The sequence below is a fragment of the Ochotona curzoniae genome, unplaced genomic scaffold (genome assembly GCF_017591425.1).
Source record: "Ochotona curzoniae isolate NIBS_2020 unplaced genomic scaffold, NIBS_Ocur_1.0 scaffold_2683, whole genome shotgun sequence".
In the NCBI taxonomy this organism is placed as follows: domain Eukaryota; kingdom Metazoa; phylum Chordata; class Mammalia; order Lagomorpha; family Ochotonidae; genus Ochotona; species Ochotona curzoniae.
In genome coordinates this window covers 2,485,141-2,502,875 of record NW_024467100.1, presented here as the reverse complement: position 1 = coordinate 2,502,875, position 17,735 = coordinate 2,485,141, and the positions used below count along the sequence as shown (strand labels likewise).

Genomic DNA, 17,735 nt, shown 5'->3' with positions numbered 1-17,735 from the left:
TTAAAAAATAAAAATAATTAATGGAAAAATAAATAGAAAAATACTTTTTAAAATTCCCACCAGTGTCCACTCTCTCTCTCCACCCCACGATGCCCCCCACCCCACCATACACACACAGCCCTGCTAGCTAGCTTCTTGCTCTTCAGGCTTCTGTTCAAGATGTTCACCCACTGGAGTCCTTTCTAAGCCCAAGCCTAAACTCTCAGAAACAATCCACAGCCTTCAGGCTCTCATCTCAATCTCCCATCATCTGCTGATTAGTGTTGGGGCTTAACTAATGTCTGTGCCTTTCTCTGGGCCTAATCTCCCCCGCCCCCAAAAAAGAGCAGAAAATGTGTCTGTATTTGAATGACAGAGGGTTCGGATCAGTACCTGATGTTTAAGCAGGATCATTATAACTATAGCTAACAGAGTGGTAATCAGGACACAGAAGTAAAATGTGGCTGTAAAACACCAAGACATAGCTCTAAGGGAAGATGACCCATAGCAATGGTTTAAAAAACAATCCAACATAATAAATATATTCTAGTTTGGTTGCTGTTCTTGACTCAAGATCTGCAGGTGAGTAAACTTTTTCCTAAAAGGGTAGATAGTGTGTTAGATCTTGTTGGACTCATGACTTTTGTGTTAGCCATTCCACTTTTCCCTGGTAGCTTGCTGGAAAAACCAGAGACAGTGCAGAGACAAATGAATGCAGAGTCAGGTCCCAATAAAACCAGAAATGTTCAGTTTCCGTTCTACTGAAAGTTTGCCGTGGTCATCCTCTGCTGTGGAGGATACAGTGCACATTGCTACACAGTTAGTAACAGCGTTGGGCTTGACCCACTAGTAGCCAGTAGCGCCTAAATCCTTACTAGTGACAACCAAATCTGTCATCAGACACTGTCGAATGTCCCTTGGGAAACATTGAAATCACTCCAAAGAACTTTATGAAAAAAAGCAGCCAACTGGATTTGGTCCATGGGCTATCATTTAAATTCTCATCTGGTAGAAGGAAAAGGGAAATTATGGAATTATCTAATGGTGTTTTACTTCCAAGAGAGATATTAACTGACTTTCTTCTCTAACTTTCCATGCAACATGGCTTCTTGAAAACTCTGCTTCTCGGAAGTCTGCAAACCCTCAGAATGCAATCAGTGAAGCCCTCAGAGGGGAGCAGGGATGACTTGAGACTGTGAAAAAATGTCCCTGCTCTGGCAAAGGCTACTGGCTTTAGGCTGTTATACCCGGGATGCTCCCTCCATTTGGATCCACACAATCTCCCTGTTTTGGTTAGTTTAAAAATAAAAAAGGAAGGAATAAAGGAGGAAGAGAAGAAAAGAAGGAAAGAGGGAGGGAGGGAAGGAGGAAGGAAGGGAGGGAGGGAAGGAGGGAGGAAGGAAGGGAGGGAGGGAGGGAGGAAGGAAGGAAGGAAGGAAGGAAGGAAGGAAGGAAGGAAGGAAGGAAGGAAGGAAGGAAGGAAGGAAGGAAGGAAGGAAGGACTGAAGAGAGAGCAAATTACAGCAGAGTCCACGATAAGGCAATCCAAGGACTGAAGGAACCATGATAAGCAGTAGGGCTGACTTACATAAGTACTGGAGAGTATGTTCTAAAATGTCATGCTAAAACCACTATTTAGGAGCTGGCATTTTTCAAAGATGTGAATGCCCTATTCGGGATGCTTCTCTTGTTCTAGATTGAGCTGCTTACCATGCACACCCTGGGAGGTGGCAGTGACCACTTAATTAGGCGGGTCTCTGCAGCTCACCTAGGACGCCTGTTCCCATTCCAACAGTTTTTGCCTAGTCTGACCCTGGCTATCCCCTGGGCATTGGGGATGGGTGGGGGGAACCAAATGATGGAACTTTCTCTTTCCCTTTGTCTGTCTCTCAAATAAATTCTCGAAAACTCACTATTCCTTCCTGTTTTTTTTTTCTCTTTTCCCTCCGTTTTGGATCTTGAATACAGAGAATTTATCATAATTCTGATTCGTGTCCCCTCTGATTCTGGCCTGGACATGTCTTACTTTGGGCTTTGATCGTTTATATGTATAAACCCAAGAAGTAGAGCACGGTTGCAGTTGACACAGCTGAGGTTCTCAGGACATCTGCCCCTCTGCCTCCTCTCGCCCAAGGAAAACCCAGCTTATTCTTCCAACGCCTTGGGGTGATGGTGTTCACACCACGAAGATGGGCAGGGGCTCAGGGGTTCACACCTCTCAGTTTGAAGGGCTCATCCTGTGCTTCGCACACTGACTTCATTTTCTTTGACAGATCTCAAAAACTGTGTGTTGTATCTATTTCACAGCCCTGAATAAAAGTGAGACACAAAGGAAGCAGATTTTTATTTCACCCTGAAGGTAGTTTCTTGCAAGGTATCTTAGGGCTAATACCTTTACAATATGTTAATGAAGACCAGGAATGTGTGGTACATCAAAAGATGCTTCTTCTCAGAAAGCCAAATAATTTTTTTTTTTAAAAATGAGTCTTTTCCCTTTGCTTGGCCATTTCCCTATTTTAACGCTTAAAAGAATGCTGTTTGTGCCTGGAGTGGTAATACTGGAACAGTACACGTCAAGGCAGTATGTAACATGTGCTCTAGTTTTAAATTCTTTAAAATTCCTGCTCACCTGATTTTTACCAGAGCAGGGGTATAAGGCAGTCATGCTCCCAGACAGTTTGACATCTTTCTGCACTTGAAACTGAAACTCAGGGAAGACAGGCACACCGGGCAATGCACTGGATGAGACTAAAGAAGGCTAGAGTCGACACACTTATGAAAAAGGACGTACTTGGAGAAAAACAATCCCTTGTGGGGAGAGAGGAGAGATGAATACCACTGTTGATCATTTGCATTGCTGCTGATTTAACACAGAAATTGAGTTCGCCAGTAGCTGACTCTCCTTTAGATGAGATTCTGGCGCCCTCCAGTGGAAGTTCTGTAGAATTGTGTTCATTGCCCTTACACACAAGGGCCTTTAACCTCTCACCTTTCCAAAAGGATCACCCATTGCAAATTGAATTGAATATAGCCTACCCATGCATTGAATTTCAAAATAATAAAATTCTGATCATAGCATAAAATAAAAATGCAAGGAAACTGATCCTCAAATGAATAAATGTGTATGTACATACATACATGATAAATGTATAGAAAACTAAAAAAAAGCATAAATGGTACACGGTATTTAAACGTGCAGTTGTGAGGGTTCTGGAAGACTGAATCCCTTGAGACCTGCCTCTACTCATGAACTCACCAAGTGCAACAGGTGGATATGGAACCATCCACCAGCAGCACCACTATACGTGATTTTATTTTCAAGATAAGCTTTTAAAAGTCATAATACTCCCTGGGCTTATTTTAGGAAATTTAAAATGGTCAAATTTTACAAACAGCTTTTTTTCTGTTTTCCTTTTCAGTGGACATAGGGACTAAGCCTCTTAGAAACTAAACTCAGGTTTTTCCCTTCTTGTGGTAGAACTTTCAGCACTGTCGGAGACCTGGCAACACTTGCTCATTGTGGTGTTGGACCAGCCATTGTCCTTCAGCATCAACAGACCCTAGTCCCTGCCCACAGGTGCTCGTCGCATCCTCAGCAAGGCCGGGGTTAGAAATGACCTCCAGGGGTGGGTCTTTAGCCTAGCGGTTATAGCACAGGTCAGGATATGTGTGTCCCGCAGCAGAGTGCCTAGGCTCAATTCCCTCCTCTCCTCCCGACTCCAGCTTCCTGCTAAGACAGACTCTGGGAGACAACAGCAAAGGCTCAGGTTGGGTCCCTATCCCACACTCGGGATACCTGGGATGAGGTCCTGCCTCTCAGATTTGGCCTGGCTCAGTCTTGATTCGTCTGGCCATTTGGGGAGGGAACTAGCAATTGGGGAATGTTTCTCTCTTTCTCTCTCTCTCCGAAACAACATTTTAAAAAATAAATAAATAAACAAAACCCTGGGAAAGAACCAAACATTGTAGAATCCCTGCCCACTGCTACTGACCCTACTCTGACCACAGACTTCTCATCACAGAGGCCCTCCACTAGGGACTAACTTGTCATCACGGAGGTCCTCCACCTAGGGGTTATTTCCAGGACTGGGACTGCAAGGTCCGACCATGCTGGGGCACTCACTGGTAAACAGTGGGCAGAGCCTATGCCAGCACAGCTCTCCATCTCTTCCTCAGTGGCCCTTGAGAGGAAACAGCAATCTGATGAGTAGCATGTCCACATCTCCAAGTCCACACCAAAGTTTCCCTGCGTACGCCGTTGGTCTCAGGTTCAGAGAGCAGTGTGGCTGGCCTCGAGCTCACTAGAAATCAGAAAGTCTCCCTTGAGTCGGCCTGAAGGCTCCCACATCTGACAAGAGCAAAAATATACTCAACGAAGATGATTTGCCTGTGATAACAAGCACAATGATTTAAGAAGAAATCGCCTGCCTGGTGCACAGGAGCGGCACTGATGATCCTTGGTCTAAGGGTCTGGCATCTCCCCAAATGAGGGATGCTCGCTGGAAAAGCTCAGGGGGTTCTTTCCTTGGCTTGGTATAGGAAAAAAAAAAAAGCTGGGAATGGGTTGCAAGCAGAGAAGTTCAATTTGCAAAGCAGTCAGGCGAATGTGGAGAGAAAGGGAAAGCTCCTGAGACTGGGCGGGGGTTTGGGGCGCCTCTTGAAGGGTGGAAGTGAGAGACACCAAAGAGTTTGGAAGGGACCTCGGATTTTTTTTAAAGATTTATTTATTTTTATTGGAAATAAAAAAGGTGGTTATACAGAGAGGAGGAGAGACAGTTAGGAAGATCTTCCATCCGATGGTTCACTCCCCAAGTGAGCACAACGGCTGGAGCTCAGCCAATCCGAAGCCAGGAGCTCTTCCAGGTCTCCCACACAGGTGTAGGGTCCTAAGGCTTCAGGCCATCCTTGACTGCTGTCCCAGGCCACAAGCAGGGAGCTGGATGGGAAGCGGGGCCACCGGGATAAGAACCGGTGCCCATATGGGATCCTGCACGTGCAAGGCAAGGAGTTTAACCACTACAGGGACTTTGGATTTTCTGTGTGCCTTAACCCCTCCTTATCTGAGCAGGCATCTGTGGGGCAAACATTCCCCATTAGTGGTCTCTCAATCAGTTCGGAAATGGCTGAGCAAGTCCTGTGCAACCAGCTTGAAGATTTTAGTGGCCAAGAGTTTAGTGGCCTGGGACCATCTCAAGGGACATTCATTTGAAACGCCAGTCACAGATATTTTTCACCAAAAGCAAGTGTTTTCTGTGAAATAAGATCAAAAACATTGACTTATAGGCAACAGGCACAGTTTGACAACATTTAGGGGAGGTGGAGGTGGAGTAAAAATAGAACCATTATCTAAAACTGAGTCTTCACTTTTCATGCTCCATCTTATTTGGGGGTCTTAAAAATACTGCCGTTACTGACAATGCAGGGGAGACCCCATCACAGCAAACGCTCTGGATCACAGCCTGCCATTCCCCTCCACAGTGCCTCCGCAAGGTCAGGGTGCCACCTTGCTTCTCCAGGCTCTGATGGGAGAGGGCGCTGGGGGTTCAGATTCTGCCCCTGGTGCCATCCCGACTGCTGCTTGGTTTGTTCTTTTGGAATTTGTATTTATTGGATTATCAGAGAAACAGGGAGAAAGATCACCAAAGTTTTGATCCACTCCCAAAATGTCCACAACAGCTGCACCTGGACCTGGCTGAAATCGGACTCAACACAGGTCCTAGGTGTCCAGTACAGCCTCACACACACACACACACACACACACACACACATATAAATACATACATATATATCTATATGTTTTAATATTTGTTTTTTCTATTGGAAAATGTGGGCTTACAGAGAAAGGGAGAGAACAACAGTTTTCCCATCATCTCTCCAATGGCAAGCAGCCAGGAGCCCTGTGCTTGGGCTGTCTTCCGTTGCCAGGGAGCTGGACCGCAAGTGGAGCAGTCAGATCCTGAGCTGGCACCACGTGGGATGCCAGCGTCACAGGCAGTGATTTTACCCACCAAGCCGCAACAGGCCACCCCCGAGGCCATCGCCTGTCGCCTTCCAGATTGTACATGATCAGAAAGCAGGGTGCTTCCAAGTGGGACATGGGCATTACAAACAGTGTCACAACCACCAGAGCAAACACGCACACGCTTCTCTGTTCTTTTGCCTGAGTCTTCGTTGTTAATTAAGGCTTGGTTCCCATATTGGTCATCTCTCAGGGATCCCTGGGTCTCCCACACACTCCCCTGCCCTCCACCCATCAACACCAGAACCTTCCAAAGGCTTCTCCATAACACCAGTGCTTTCCACTGCATTCCTTATCACGGCTACAGGGGAAGCTCTGGCGCATTACCACAGCAGTGCCATGGAATGGAGGTCCAGCATCCACTTCCGTGGACCCTCTAAATTGCTGGATGTCATTGCCCCAGCCTCTAGGCTGTCCCCCCACTGTGACCTGGTGGAATGGTGGGACAAGGACAGAAAGCTTTTAGGAAGCTCCCTTCCTCCGGCATCTGAGAAATCTGTGCTCCTCCAGCCCCCAAAAGCCATGATCTTTTCTCAAGCCTGTGGCCTAGAATTGGCTTGGCCTGGAATTGGCCAAGGCTCTTTAGCGTTCTAAACCAGCTGATTAGAGCCTGGGTTCTGGCCATTTTACTCCCAGGAAACTGGTGACAATCTTTGGAAGCATTGTTGCTGCCACTTATTAGCAGCTGTTCCTGGCATCTGGCAGGTGGAGGCCAGGGCCCACAGTGCCGCGGTAGCCGCCCAAAGGTGGTGTTTCCTACCTGCAGCATTCACGGAGCTACCATTGAGAAACTCTGGGTCGGATCAAGAAATGTGTTCTTATAACTTTGTTTTGATATTCCTGAGAAAAGGAATCAATTCATTCTCTTACATCTCTGGCCTAATCTTGTGTATCAGTCAATGCCGAGCGTCTTGGCTGCCAACTGTTATTTAACAACCATATTAACAATTTCCACCGGACCCTGGGAAACTGCAGACATAAGCAGTTTGAGCCCAGAGAAGGGGTTTTTCTAATCTCCTTGGTAATGTGCGCTGGGGTTTTGATCAATGCCATCACCTTCCCTGCCTTTGCTTGTCCTCTCTGTCAGGGAGGGCAGGCAGGAGAAACGGCCTTTCTCATCTCTTCAAAACCCAGGTGAGCCAGAAGCCACTGGCAGCCTGTGGCCAACAGGACTGACAGTCAGGAGAGAGGCCCTCCAGGGCGTGCCCTCTTCTGAGCATGACTCCAGGACACGGAGATGTGCAGAGCAGCTGGACAGCTGTGCTCATGGGGGAACAGGGGCGGTTGCAGATAGGACCTCGTGCCCCCTCTCTCTGCCAGGATTCTGCGTGCCCGCTGTTTAACCTGTTGGTCTTTCAGGTCAAATTCAGGTGAAAGAAATAGCTCTGCAGTATAAAGCAAGCCAGGTAGCACGTGAGGGGTCACAGCTTTCAAAGGTCATACAACAGGGTGTGGACACTCACCAAAGAGCAAATGGGCATGCATACAACTGTACTCAAAGCCACTGGAGATGAGTTGTAAAGAACTCCAGGGAGCCTGAATGTGATCCAAGTGCAAACAGTGCCTCTGGGGAAGGACCATGGGAAGGGTGAGGGGTGAGGTAGTCACCTCTACCAGGGAGTCTACCCAGCCCACGTCTAACCTGTGTCCATCGGGGGCAAGCCGCCCACCTGCTGCTGCGGGCGATCTCTGCTCTCCGTAGCCCAGAGCATCCTCCATTCAGGTAGCGGCTTGTGGTGTGCAGCGGGAGGAAGAGGCTTCTGTCCTTGAGTGTCCTCCTGCCAGCACCTGCTGCCTTCACAGAGGGAGGCAGGGAACCGAGCCGTGTGGCAGCCGCGGCTCCTAACGCGCAGGGCACACTTGTATTTCCAGAAACATCTGTCACAGCCATAACACATTCAGGCTGGTTGTTCTGTTTACACAACCCTTCTGACGAAGACCTTCACAAACAGACTGATGGAGAAGGGCAGGGGGGAGGAAGGTAAGGCAGATCTCACTTAAACAGTGGATTGAGTACAGACTTCAGTAGGTGATGTCAGACTTTGATATCTTAAACCACGCTGTCAGGGAGTCTCCCACCCTTTCAGAAACTGGCGATGATGCTGGGCGGCAGGAAGACAGCAGGTCGGGCATGAGCAGCCCCTCTGCTTCCACGAGAGGGCTCTTCACGGGTGTTGAACGCGCACTGAACTAACAATAACAACGGAAAAAGAGGCAGACATTGATAGGAACAAGCCCGGCCCCCTTGCGCACTCACTTGGTCTTCCACAAGAGCAGCTGTGACTCTTCAAGGACCCTTATTATGATTATGCAGTGTTTCTCACCCTGGTATATATACTAATCATAGAAGAGCTTTGAAAGCAAGCAGATGGAATCATGCCAGGGCCCGGAACAATTGCATTAAAGTCTCAGGGAACAGAGCCGGGCATTAGACATCTTGAGACTCCCCCAGGAGCCTCTAATGTGCCGCCTAAGCAGAGAGCCCCTGTCCCAGTTGTGCATGTAAACATGCCAGGTGACAGCACCATAGCAATCTTATTGCCCAGGAGGGAAAAAAAAAAAAAAGCAAGCAAGTAAAGATTCTCTCCTCTCTTCCCTGGTGCTCAACCCTGGTTGCACATTAGACTCATCTGGGGAATCTTAAATGCAGTCACTGCCCACCCTCCCCCCTTCCACCTTAATCCAATTAAACTCAAGTCTCTTGGGGCAGGACTCAGCATCAGCATTTTTTTTTTAAAGCCCCCTGGATGATTCTCATGGTAGCCAGGATTTCAAACCACTGCTCTGGGGCAGAGTTCTCAGCCTTGGCTACACACAGGAATCTCCTGGGGACCTGAGACTTGGGTCCCCTCTGCAGAGATCCTGATAGTCTGGGTCTTGCTGGTGACCTGGACACTTGGGATAGCTAAAACCCTGCAGGTGCTAAGACTTTAGATGGAAATCATGGAATCTTCCACGGGGAGAGAAACGAGTATAAAAAAAAAAAAAAAAGTATTTCAGCATTGCTTGGTCATAAAACCCTGAGGAGGAACTCCATTTTAAGACTTACTTTGTTTATTAAAAGTCAGAGAGAGAGAGGAAAAGAGAGACAAAGGTTTCCACCTGTTGGTTCATTCCACAAATGACCAAAACAGCTGGAGCTAGACTAGATCTCCCATACAGATGGTAATGGACCGAAGTTCCTGGACCATCTTCCACTGTTCTCCCAGGTGCCTTAGCAAAGCAGCTGGACCAGAAGTAGAGCAGGAGGACTCCAGCTAGCTCTAACTACACTATGGAATACCGGCACGGCAAGCATCAGCTTAAACTATAGTGTCATAAGGTGGTTCTTCTTTCTGACCTTCATGGGTGCGATCTCCTTTGCCTCACTGAAGAATGAAAAATAGGATGTTGCTTTGCCAAGTCTGGTGTCACGGCAGGTGGGAGACGAGTCTGGTGTTCCTCTCGCACCTCGAAGATGACAAGTGCCAGAAGTGCCCATTTCCATTAGCTGGAGCAGCTTTCCAGGCCGCCTTCCAGCCCACCTCCTCCCTCCCTGGGCTCTTCAATCCTCTTCAGTGTGGCAGAGTGAAACGAAACACCCCAGGAAAACAAAACAAAGCTTCCCTATAAATGGTCCCATGACCAGTGCAGCCAGTAAGGAGTTCTAGGGAAATTGTTAGAAAACATTTTCCTGGCAGCTGGCTTGGACTACAGGAGAAGATGGTGGTGTCCACAGGAGTCAAAGTTCCTGGTAATTTTCGCTTGCTGGAAGAACTTGAAGAAGGACAAAAAGGAGTAGGTGATGGTGCGGTTAGCTGGGGCCTTGAAGATGTTGAAGATATGACACTTACAAGGTGGACAGGCATGAATATGGGGCCACCAAGGACGAACTAAGAGAATGTGGCCCTTAATACCCAGAGCTCCTCCGTCAGTTAGATTTGTAACAAAAATTAATATGAATTGGATAAATAATTCCAGTGGAATGGTGGATGCACGAAGTATACCAGTATTAGCACAATGGCAAAATTCATATAGCATTAAAGTTGTACTTCAGGAGCTAAGACGTCTAACAGTGTCCAAAGAAAATATGAAGCTTCCACAGCCACCAGAAGGACAAACATACAACCATTAATTTTAGTGGCTCTCAAACTTGTCTTAAATCAACAACCTTCTACTCGTATTAATGTCTTGATTAAATATCACAATGCAAAACACCCCCACATTCAGTAAAGAATTCCAGCTGGTATACGTGACCCGGACATTTGTAAGACTATACTTAATATATGTACACCCATTGTGTTTTCAGCTAACAGGAGGAAAAATGCAGCACAATTTTTTCTTTCTCTTGTTGAGGCACTGTCATTTAAACATAGACCTGGAGTGCTCCGAGTAGGATTCGGGTGTACAAGACGCAAGCATGGTGAGACGTGTCAAATGGCAGTGGAAACAGGTGTTTCTGAAAAGTAAAAATCCCAAGAAGGACAAGCAGACATGCCATGCTTTATCCTTCTTGCTTAGTGAAAGCTGCAGTGGAAATCGTTTAAGTAGCAGGTACAGTGAATATTGTCACAAATTGTGTTAAAATTTTGAAGCGGTGTGGGTGCTGACTACTAGTAGTATAAAAGTATATTCAGGATTGTGTTGATACCTGTATTTATAATAAAAAAAAATGTCGGGGAGTGGCTGATGAATTTCTGCTAAAAGAAAACATTTTCTTTGGTTTTCTAAGTGCTTGATCCTTCAGGCTTCTCTTCCGCATTGCATTCCCTCTAGAAAAGGGATACAAGACAGGAGGGAAATGAGACTTGAAGCAACAAAGAACCACAGGAGCTAGGGGCAGCCCAAAAGGGCCTGAAGGGACCTGGGACACTGGAGCCCTTCTCCAGCCATCACATTGGCCCTTCACATTAGAGTGGAAACTAAGCCAAGGTTTGTTTAATCAAATATTTCTTGGTGCAGCTGAATAGCATCCTCATATAGCTAGTTTGGTACACAGTGTCCCTAACTCTTGTTCAGTCTGTGTCTTGAGACCATGGGTGAGTGCTGGGCTGCCGATGAGTGGCAAGCTGCTGATGTGCCCCAGGGCACATCATACTGGAGGTCAGGAATGTGGTCCCTCATAACGCAAGATGGCTGCCAAAGCTCCGTAAGTGGACATCCTCAAACAGTAACATTCTAATTTGGAAAGGATCTGGGCAGGCTGGGGGCAAGCTCACATGATTTAATAAGATTAAAAATGTCTCCCAGAAGTGGATGCTCTCATGGGCCCATTAGTCACGCTCTGCTGCCTACACAGTCCTCAAACTGTTTCCAACAGGGCATAAAACTACCATAATGGACATAGACCAGGCATGGTTCTCCCACCAACACTGAAGATCTTGCTGTTCAGAACTGGAACCAAGTGGATGTTCTCTGATTAAGGAAGAAATGGAAACTGGCAAGCAGCAGGTACATAGGGCTAGTCTGACAATGGAAGGAAAGAAGGGATTCAGACGCAGAGGGCAAAGCGTACACCAAGACTCAGGACAAGAACGCTGTGTGCGGGGAGCAGCGAACCTTCCCACCTCGTTGTCATGCACCTAAGGTCACAAAAGAAATCCCTGCAAAGGGTCTGGAGGGGCTGTAGGCAAAGACATCACACAGAACTTAGCGACTAAACATGGCTGTGAATTCTTTCTGATGATCCTGCAATTCCAGTGTATGTCTTTTTCATGGACCCCTCAAGACTATCTGGTGTTTTGTGCTCAGGACAGCAGCAACACCAAGAGTACTGATAAGAATTCCTGATGAACACGAGAGGCTTGCCAAAGCATGCCCCGATCATCTCCTGGATGATCCGGGCACCAAGTTCCTGCCTCCCTTGCACTCACTAGTCTACAAATTCTAGGCCCATCCTTTCTCCACCTCAGAGAAGACTCCTCTCACCAACAAAACCATGATAGCTTTCCCTCCTAACAGTCATTTTGTTTATCTGTGGTTGCTTTTGAATAGGCATCTATTCTAAGTAAATAATACGTAATAACAATAATAATAAACTTGGATTAAAGGTACTTCTTTAATTTTTTAAAAGATTGTATTTATTTATTTATTTGAAAAGCAGTGTATATATATCTATATTTCACCCTCTGGTTCACTCCCCAATTAGCCTCAACAACCACAGCTGGAGACAGGGGTCACGAGCTTCTTCCTCAGCTCCTACAAGAGTTCAGAGGCCCAAACGCTTGGGCAATCCTCTGTTGCTTTCCCAGGTGTGTTAGCAGGAAGCGGTATGAGAAGAGGAGCAGCCAAGACTCCCATTAATGCACATGTGGGATATAAGCATCCCAGTCAATGACTTAACCTGCTATTCCACAAGGTCCACCCCAAGTGAAAATTGTGGTTAGCTAAATAATGCACAATTATTTAATTAGATAGTAACATGGTGTTTACCATATACAATTATTAAAATGTGACTAATAAAATCATAGGATGATGTCTATGGCATAAGATTAAGTGAAATAAAGTATAAGCGTGAGAAAGGTGGAACTCACCAACTCTTTCCATGTATCCTGCAACCAGGTGCTCCCACACACAGTCTGATGTGCAGTGACTCTTCTGCTGGCCTTGTTGGAATTCCCGAGTCTGAATCCACACGAGTGTAACTCCTGGCAGTTGGAAAAGACAGAGGGAAAGGAGGAGGTCAAAAAGGAGCATGGAGTACTCTTTAACACGGAGGTGACAACTCACTTTTCCCATTCCTGGTGTGCCTTGTCTGCACCATACAATAATATTAGAATTTTGAAAGTGTTTCTGAGAATTAACCTTTGTGGTTGTATAAACAAAATACATACTTGTATCCTCTGGTATCCTGAAATGTAGAATCACCACGAATCTTTGCAACATTCTAGGGTCAATTGAAATTAACATTATTTTAGACATTTATTTATATATTTCAAAGGCAGGATGAGAGAGATCTTCCATCTTCCATTCACGCTCCAATTGTCGGCAACAGTCAGGGCTGGCCCAGCCCAAAGCCAGGAGCAGGAACTACATCTGGGTTGCTCACATATGCGGCAGGACTTGAAGCACGCTGCCAGCCTCCCAGAACACACATTCACACTGAGCTGGACTGGAAACGGACCGAGGAATTGAATCCAGGTGTTCTGTTATGGCATGCTGGCATCCCAAGAGGCAATTTCACCATTGCACCAAGTGATACGCTCACTTCAGAAAGTCCATGTTTGGTTAGTTAAGTCTCCATAGCATCACCAATGATCAACTGGATTCACTTGGGTAAATCTCTCTCTACTGCAACCACATGTTCTCAAACCTAAGACATTACACATATATACACATAGACATCCCGATTCCAGAGATGTTAATGTATGGGAGAAAGTGCATGTTAGTAATGTATATACTGGGAGTCTACTGTGCATCCAGTGCTTCATTGAGTCTTTCTAATATTCCCCACCTTTCATGTGTGTATTTGATTATGTTCATTTTACTATTAGGAAATTAAATGGCAGAGAGTTTGAGGATTTTCCCTACCAAATCATATAGTGATTAAGTTCTGGGACCAAGACCCCAACCAATGTCAATTTGACTTTGTCAGTGATACGATATTGCTTTCAAAAGGTCTGCCAATACTTTTTTTTTTTAAGACTTATTTGGTTTTTTCTGTTTTTCTTTTTAAAATCTATTTTTATTTTGTTTTTGGATGTACGTGTTACAATTTTATATAGGCTGGGATTCCACCCAAAACTCCCATCCCCTGTCAGATTTTTCCCATTTTGTTACAATAGTGTAGTTCTTCATAAGGAATCTAATTCTATCAGTCTCTCATTTAAGTGTACCCCGACATTGTTAATACAGACAATGTCAGACAGTCCAGCATCCCATCGTCTACACATGTCCAACAGTTTTATGGGGAATCCGTCTTTCGTCTGGATGCAAGGATGCATGTTCCATTATACCCCTACATCTGTGTATGATAGACCCTGGTACTCCATCACTACACATTACCGTAAGTGAGAAGCCATGAAACAAGGTCAACAACTGGTATGAGTTAGAACAGCCACAACAACAACAACAACAACAACAAATTACAGCACCATGGGGGAAAAAATGCACCATTGAGTAACCAACACATTAGTTACAAAAAGGAAACACGGAAGTCTCTTGGGAAAAAAGATGCCATTGTATGATTCATGAGCCCATGATGAATTCAATTGAGAAAAGAGATTATTTGGAATGAACCAAACTGAAATAAAAAATATCAAAACACATGGGATACAGCCAACAAAGCAAACAAACAATCCAAAAAAAGTGACTATTGAAGTTACACTTTCTATGCTGGTTTCCTTATAAAAGAGAGAATATATGGTATTTGTTCTTCTGTGATTGACTCATTTCACTGAGCATAATGGTCTCTGGTTGAGACCACCTGCTTGTAAATAGAATAATTTCATTCTTCTTAATAGCTGAATAGTATTCCATGGAGTAGATGTACCACAGTTTCTTTAACCACTCTTCCTTGGACACATATCTGGATTGTTTCCATGTGTTTGAAGACTTATTTGTTTTTATTGCAAAGTCAGATATACAGAGAGGAAGAGAGACAGAGAGAAAGATCTTTCGTCCATTGATTCACCCACCAAGAGGCCGCAACAGCTAGAGCTGAGTTAATCTGAAGCCTGTTCCTGGTCTCCAACATGGGTGCAGGGTATCAAGGCTTTGTTCTCCACTGCTTTCCCAGGCTGCAAGCTGGGAGCTGGATGGGAAGCAAGGCCACTGGGATTAGAACTGGCATTCATATGGGATCCCAGCACATTCAAGGTGAGGACTTTAGTCATTAGGCTATGGCACCACGCCCTGCCAATACTTTTCATTAAGTGGAGAGTCAAGAAAGGACAGAGTGTGAGGAGGCTTTCGAGAGACCCGGCTGCATGGCTTAGATCATCAGAGACGGCTCAAGGGCACCCTTGTGCCATGCCAGGAAACTCATAAAGATGGTCTGTAATCGCCAAACACAGGTGAGCAGCCCTTACATACTTTCCAGTAGAAATATTTAAAACTAAGCTTTGAAGTTGCCCCACCAGCAACAGGGACAAAACCATGTCCCAATCTGACCAGTCTCCCTGTTTTAAGTACTAACCTTGGAAAGCACAGGAGACAGAGCAGCCCCATGAACCATCACTGTGGGAACGAACCACAGCCCAGGCCAGGAGAGTGCAGGCCAGCCAGTCTGGCCTCACAAATTATTAGTCTTCAAGAAAAAGCTAAAAATGAAAGAGGAAGAATCTACTGAGAGAATTTGAAAGATGTAGCTATCCATCATGATGTATGAATTTTGTATCTCAATTCAAAAAAGTTTGTTAACGTGTAACTAGAAAAGCGTGAACACTAATTGCAAATCTGAAAAATAACAAGTATTTGAGGTTTCCCACATGGAGAGAGCATTATAGTTAAAACAGCATTATAGTTAAGTACTTGTAAGTGGTTATGACATATTTCCATAAAACATTTTTGTTTCAAAATGTTCTTGGGGTAAGAAGTAGATGCTGGGAAATGTTTGAATGTAACCCCCCCCCCAGGGTCCCATGTGTTGAAATTCAACCCCCATTGTGAGATGAATAGAGGTGGGAAATAGCTCTACTGTGGTGTTGAGGGCTGGAAACATGGGGGGGAGGTGAGGATAAAATAAGATCAGGGCACCATGGACTGAATACTGAGAACAAGGCCCTAGAAGGGCAGAGAGAGCAGGGCAGCTTGCACGCAATTCCCCATCTTTCGTTCTGTAATGCCCGACATGAACTTTAGACTCTGCCATCAAGAAGGCCCTCACTAGATATAGACTAGGCACACGCATGCTGGACCTGAATCAGTCACCAGTCATGCCAACGGCAAGAAAACCTGGGGACTGTCACCTTCTTAGCAACCACAAGGCAAGCTGGACAAGCACACATCTAGCTGGGGGTTAACAGGGAGGGAAGGAAACAGTGATTTTTGGAGTCCACTAGCCAACTCGATGCCATGATCAGCAAGAGTCTTGATTGTCTCCTGACGCCTCTGTCCCACCAGGCTGCACTGAAACTGGGAGGAGAAAGGCGCACAGCTCCTTGAGTCCCATCATCAGCCTCCCTTCCAGCCTTGGCCCCATCCTCGGCTCTCATCCTGCTCTCCTGCTCTTTCAAATGCTTTCTAGCAAGGAAGTTTGGCCTAAGCAGTTCCACCTGCTGCCGGAGCTGGAATGCTGAGGTTCAAGTTCCAGCCCAGGTCCTGATCCAAGCTTCTTGCTAACGTAGATCCTAGGAAACCTCAGGGATAGCTCTAGTATCTCTAATAGCTCTGCCTCCTGAACAGGAGCCTGGATTGAGTTCCAAGCTCTGTGCTTTGCACCCTGACTTGGGGATGGATGTTGAAGGAATTTGAGGAGTAAATTTGAAGGAGACCTCCCTCTCGCTCCCTCTCCTCTTTGCTTCTCCATAAACAAAAACAAAAAGAATGTTATAAAAAAAATAGTTTACCCTTTGGTGCAATTTATGAAGATTCATTTTGGAAATACATAGGAAAATAAAGGAAAAAATAGTACCCACTCATATCCACCCTATTGAGGACATCATTGTAAGGTTTTTCTATCTGTTCGTGAAAGCTCTCATGTACTGAGCGAATCCCAGGAGCCACGCTTCATGTGCTGGGGTTTGTTTTGTTTTGTTTTAAGTTTGATTTACTTATTTGAAAGGCAGAGTTAGACAGAGAAAGAGAGAGAGGGAGAGAAACCTTCCATTCACTGGCTCAGTCCCTCAAATAGTTGAAGGCCAGGGCTCGGGCCGGACTGAAGCCAGGGGTGAGGAGCTTCTTTGGGGTCTCCCACGTGGAGGAGGGGCCAAAGTACTTGGAACATCTTTAGCTGCTTTCCCCAAGCCACTATCAGGGAGCTGAATTAGAAATGGAATACCTGAGACTTGAACCGGCAGCCGTAGGGAATAACAGCATTGTAGGCAATGGCTTAACCCACTATGCCATAGTGCCACCCTTTGGCTGTAGTTGGACTATGTCCCCCAAAGCTCATGTGCTAGAAATTGAATCCCCAATGCAATGGTGTCAGGAAACGGGATCTAAGAAGAGGTGACTGGGTCAGGAGAGCCCTGTGCTCATGAATGGGTTAATGCTGTCATCCGGCAGCTGACTGGTTATCAGCACTGTGGTTTGACTTGCGCTCTGGGTTCTTCCGCCTTCCACCATGGACAACACAGCAGGGAAGGCACGTGGGAAATACCAATACCATGCGCTCCCTAGGCCCCAGAGTCACGAGCTAAATCAACTTGCACTGTTTCTAAGCCACACAGTCCCAGCACTGTTAGCCACACGAGATGGACCACACCACTGTCAGGTGCTTTGTCCATATCCCCGACCAGTCTTTGACACAATCCTGTCCATACACTGACCGAAGCACAGAGAGATAACTGCAGTCTCTACTTCCTCAAGAACGCTGGGAAGTGGCCAAGGCCAGATGCAGACCGAGAAAAGGGGTCACGGCGTCTTGTTGTTACGCCGTATAGTTTTCCTTTATGCGCATTTGTCGCTTATACACGCTCCTTTTGTGCAATGGGGTTCCATCATGTCATCATTTGGGGGGGGTCTCTTTTTTTTTAACATACGGATACATCATGAGAATATTTCTGTGTCTTTGTAATTTCTTAAACATTGCCCTCTGCTGGAGGGTCTCATCTGGAGATTCAAATGGAGATTAGAGTTGCAGCTTCACCAGGCTGTC

The 17,735-nt window shown here is 45.9% G+C and overlaps 1 protein-coding gene across 1 annotated transcript; it reads left to right on the top strand.

Moving 5' to 3' along the window:
- Positions 1–9,700: 9,700 nt before the first annotated feature.
- Positions 9,701–10,112, top strand: LOC121171615 (ubiquitin-conjugating enzyme E2 variant 2-like). The gene is made up of 2 exons (XM_041003367.1): positions 9,701–9,864; positions 9,965–10,112. The coding sequence occupies exons 1-2, from the start codon at positions 9,701–9,703 to the stop codon at positions 10,110–10,112; spliced, it is 312 nt and encodes a 103-aa protein (XP_040859301.1).
- Positions 10,113–17,735: the final 7,623 nt, after the last annotated feature.

Bases quoted from the DNA above. Each gene is read 5' to 3' on its own strand.
- LOC121171615 (XM_041003367.1), top strand. From the start codon at position 9,701: ATGGTGGTGTCCACAGGAGTCAAAGTTCCTGGTAATTTTCGCTTGCTG. The intron at 9,865-9,964 runs GACGAACTAAGA...TTCCAGTGGAAT, and splicing joins ATGAATATGGGGCCACCAAG to GGTGGATGCACGAAGTATAC.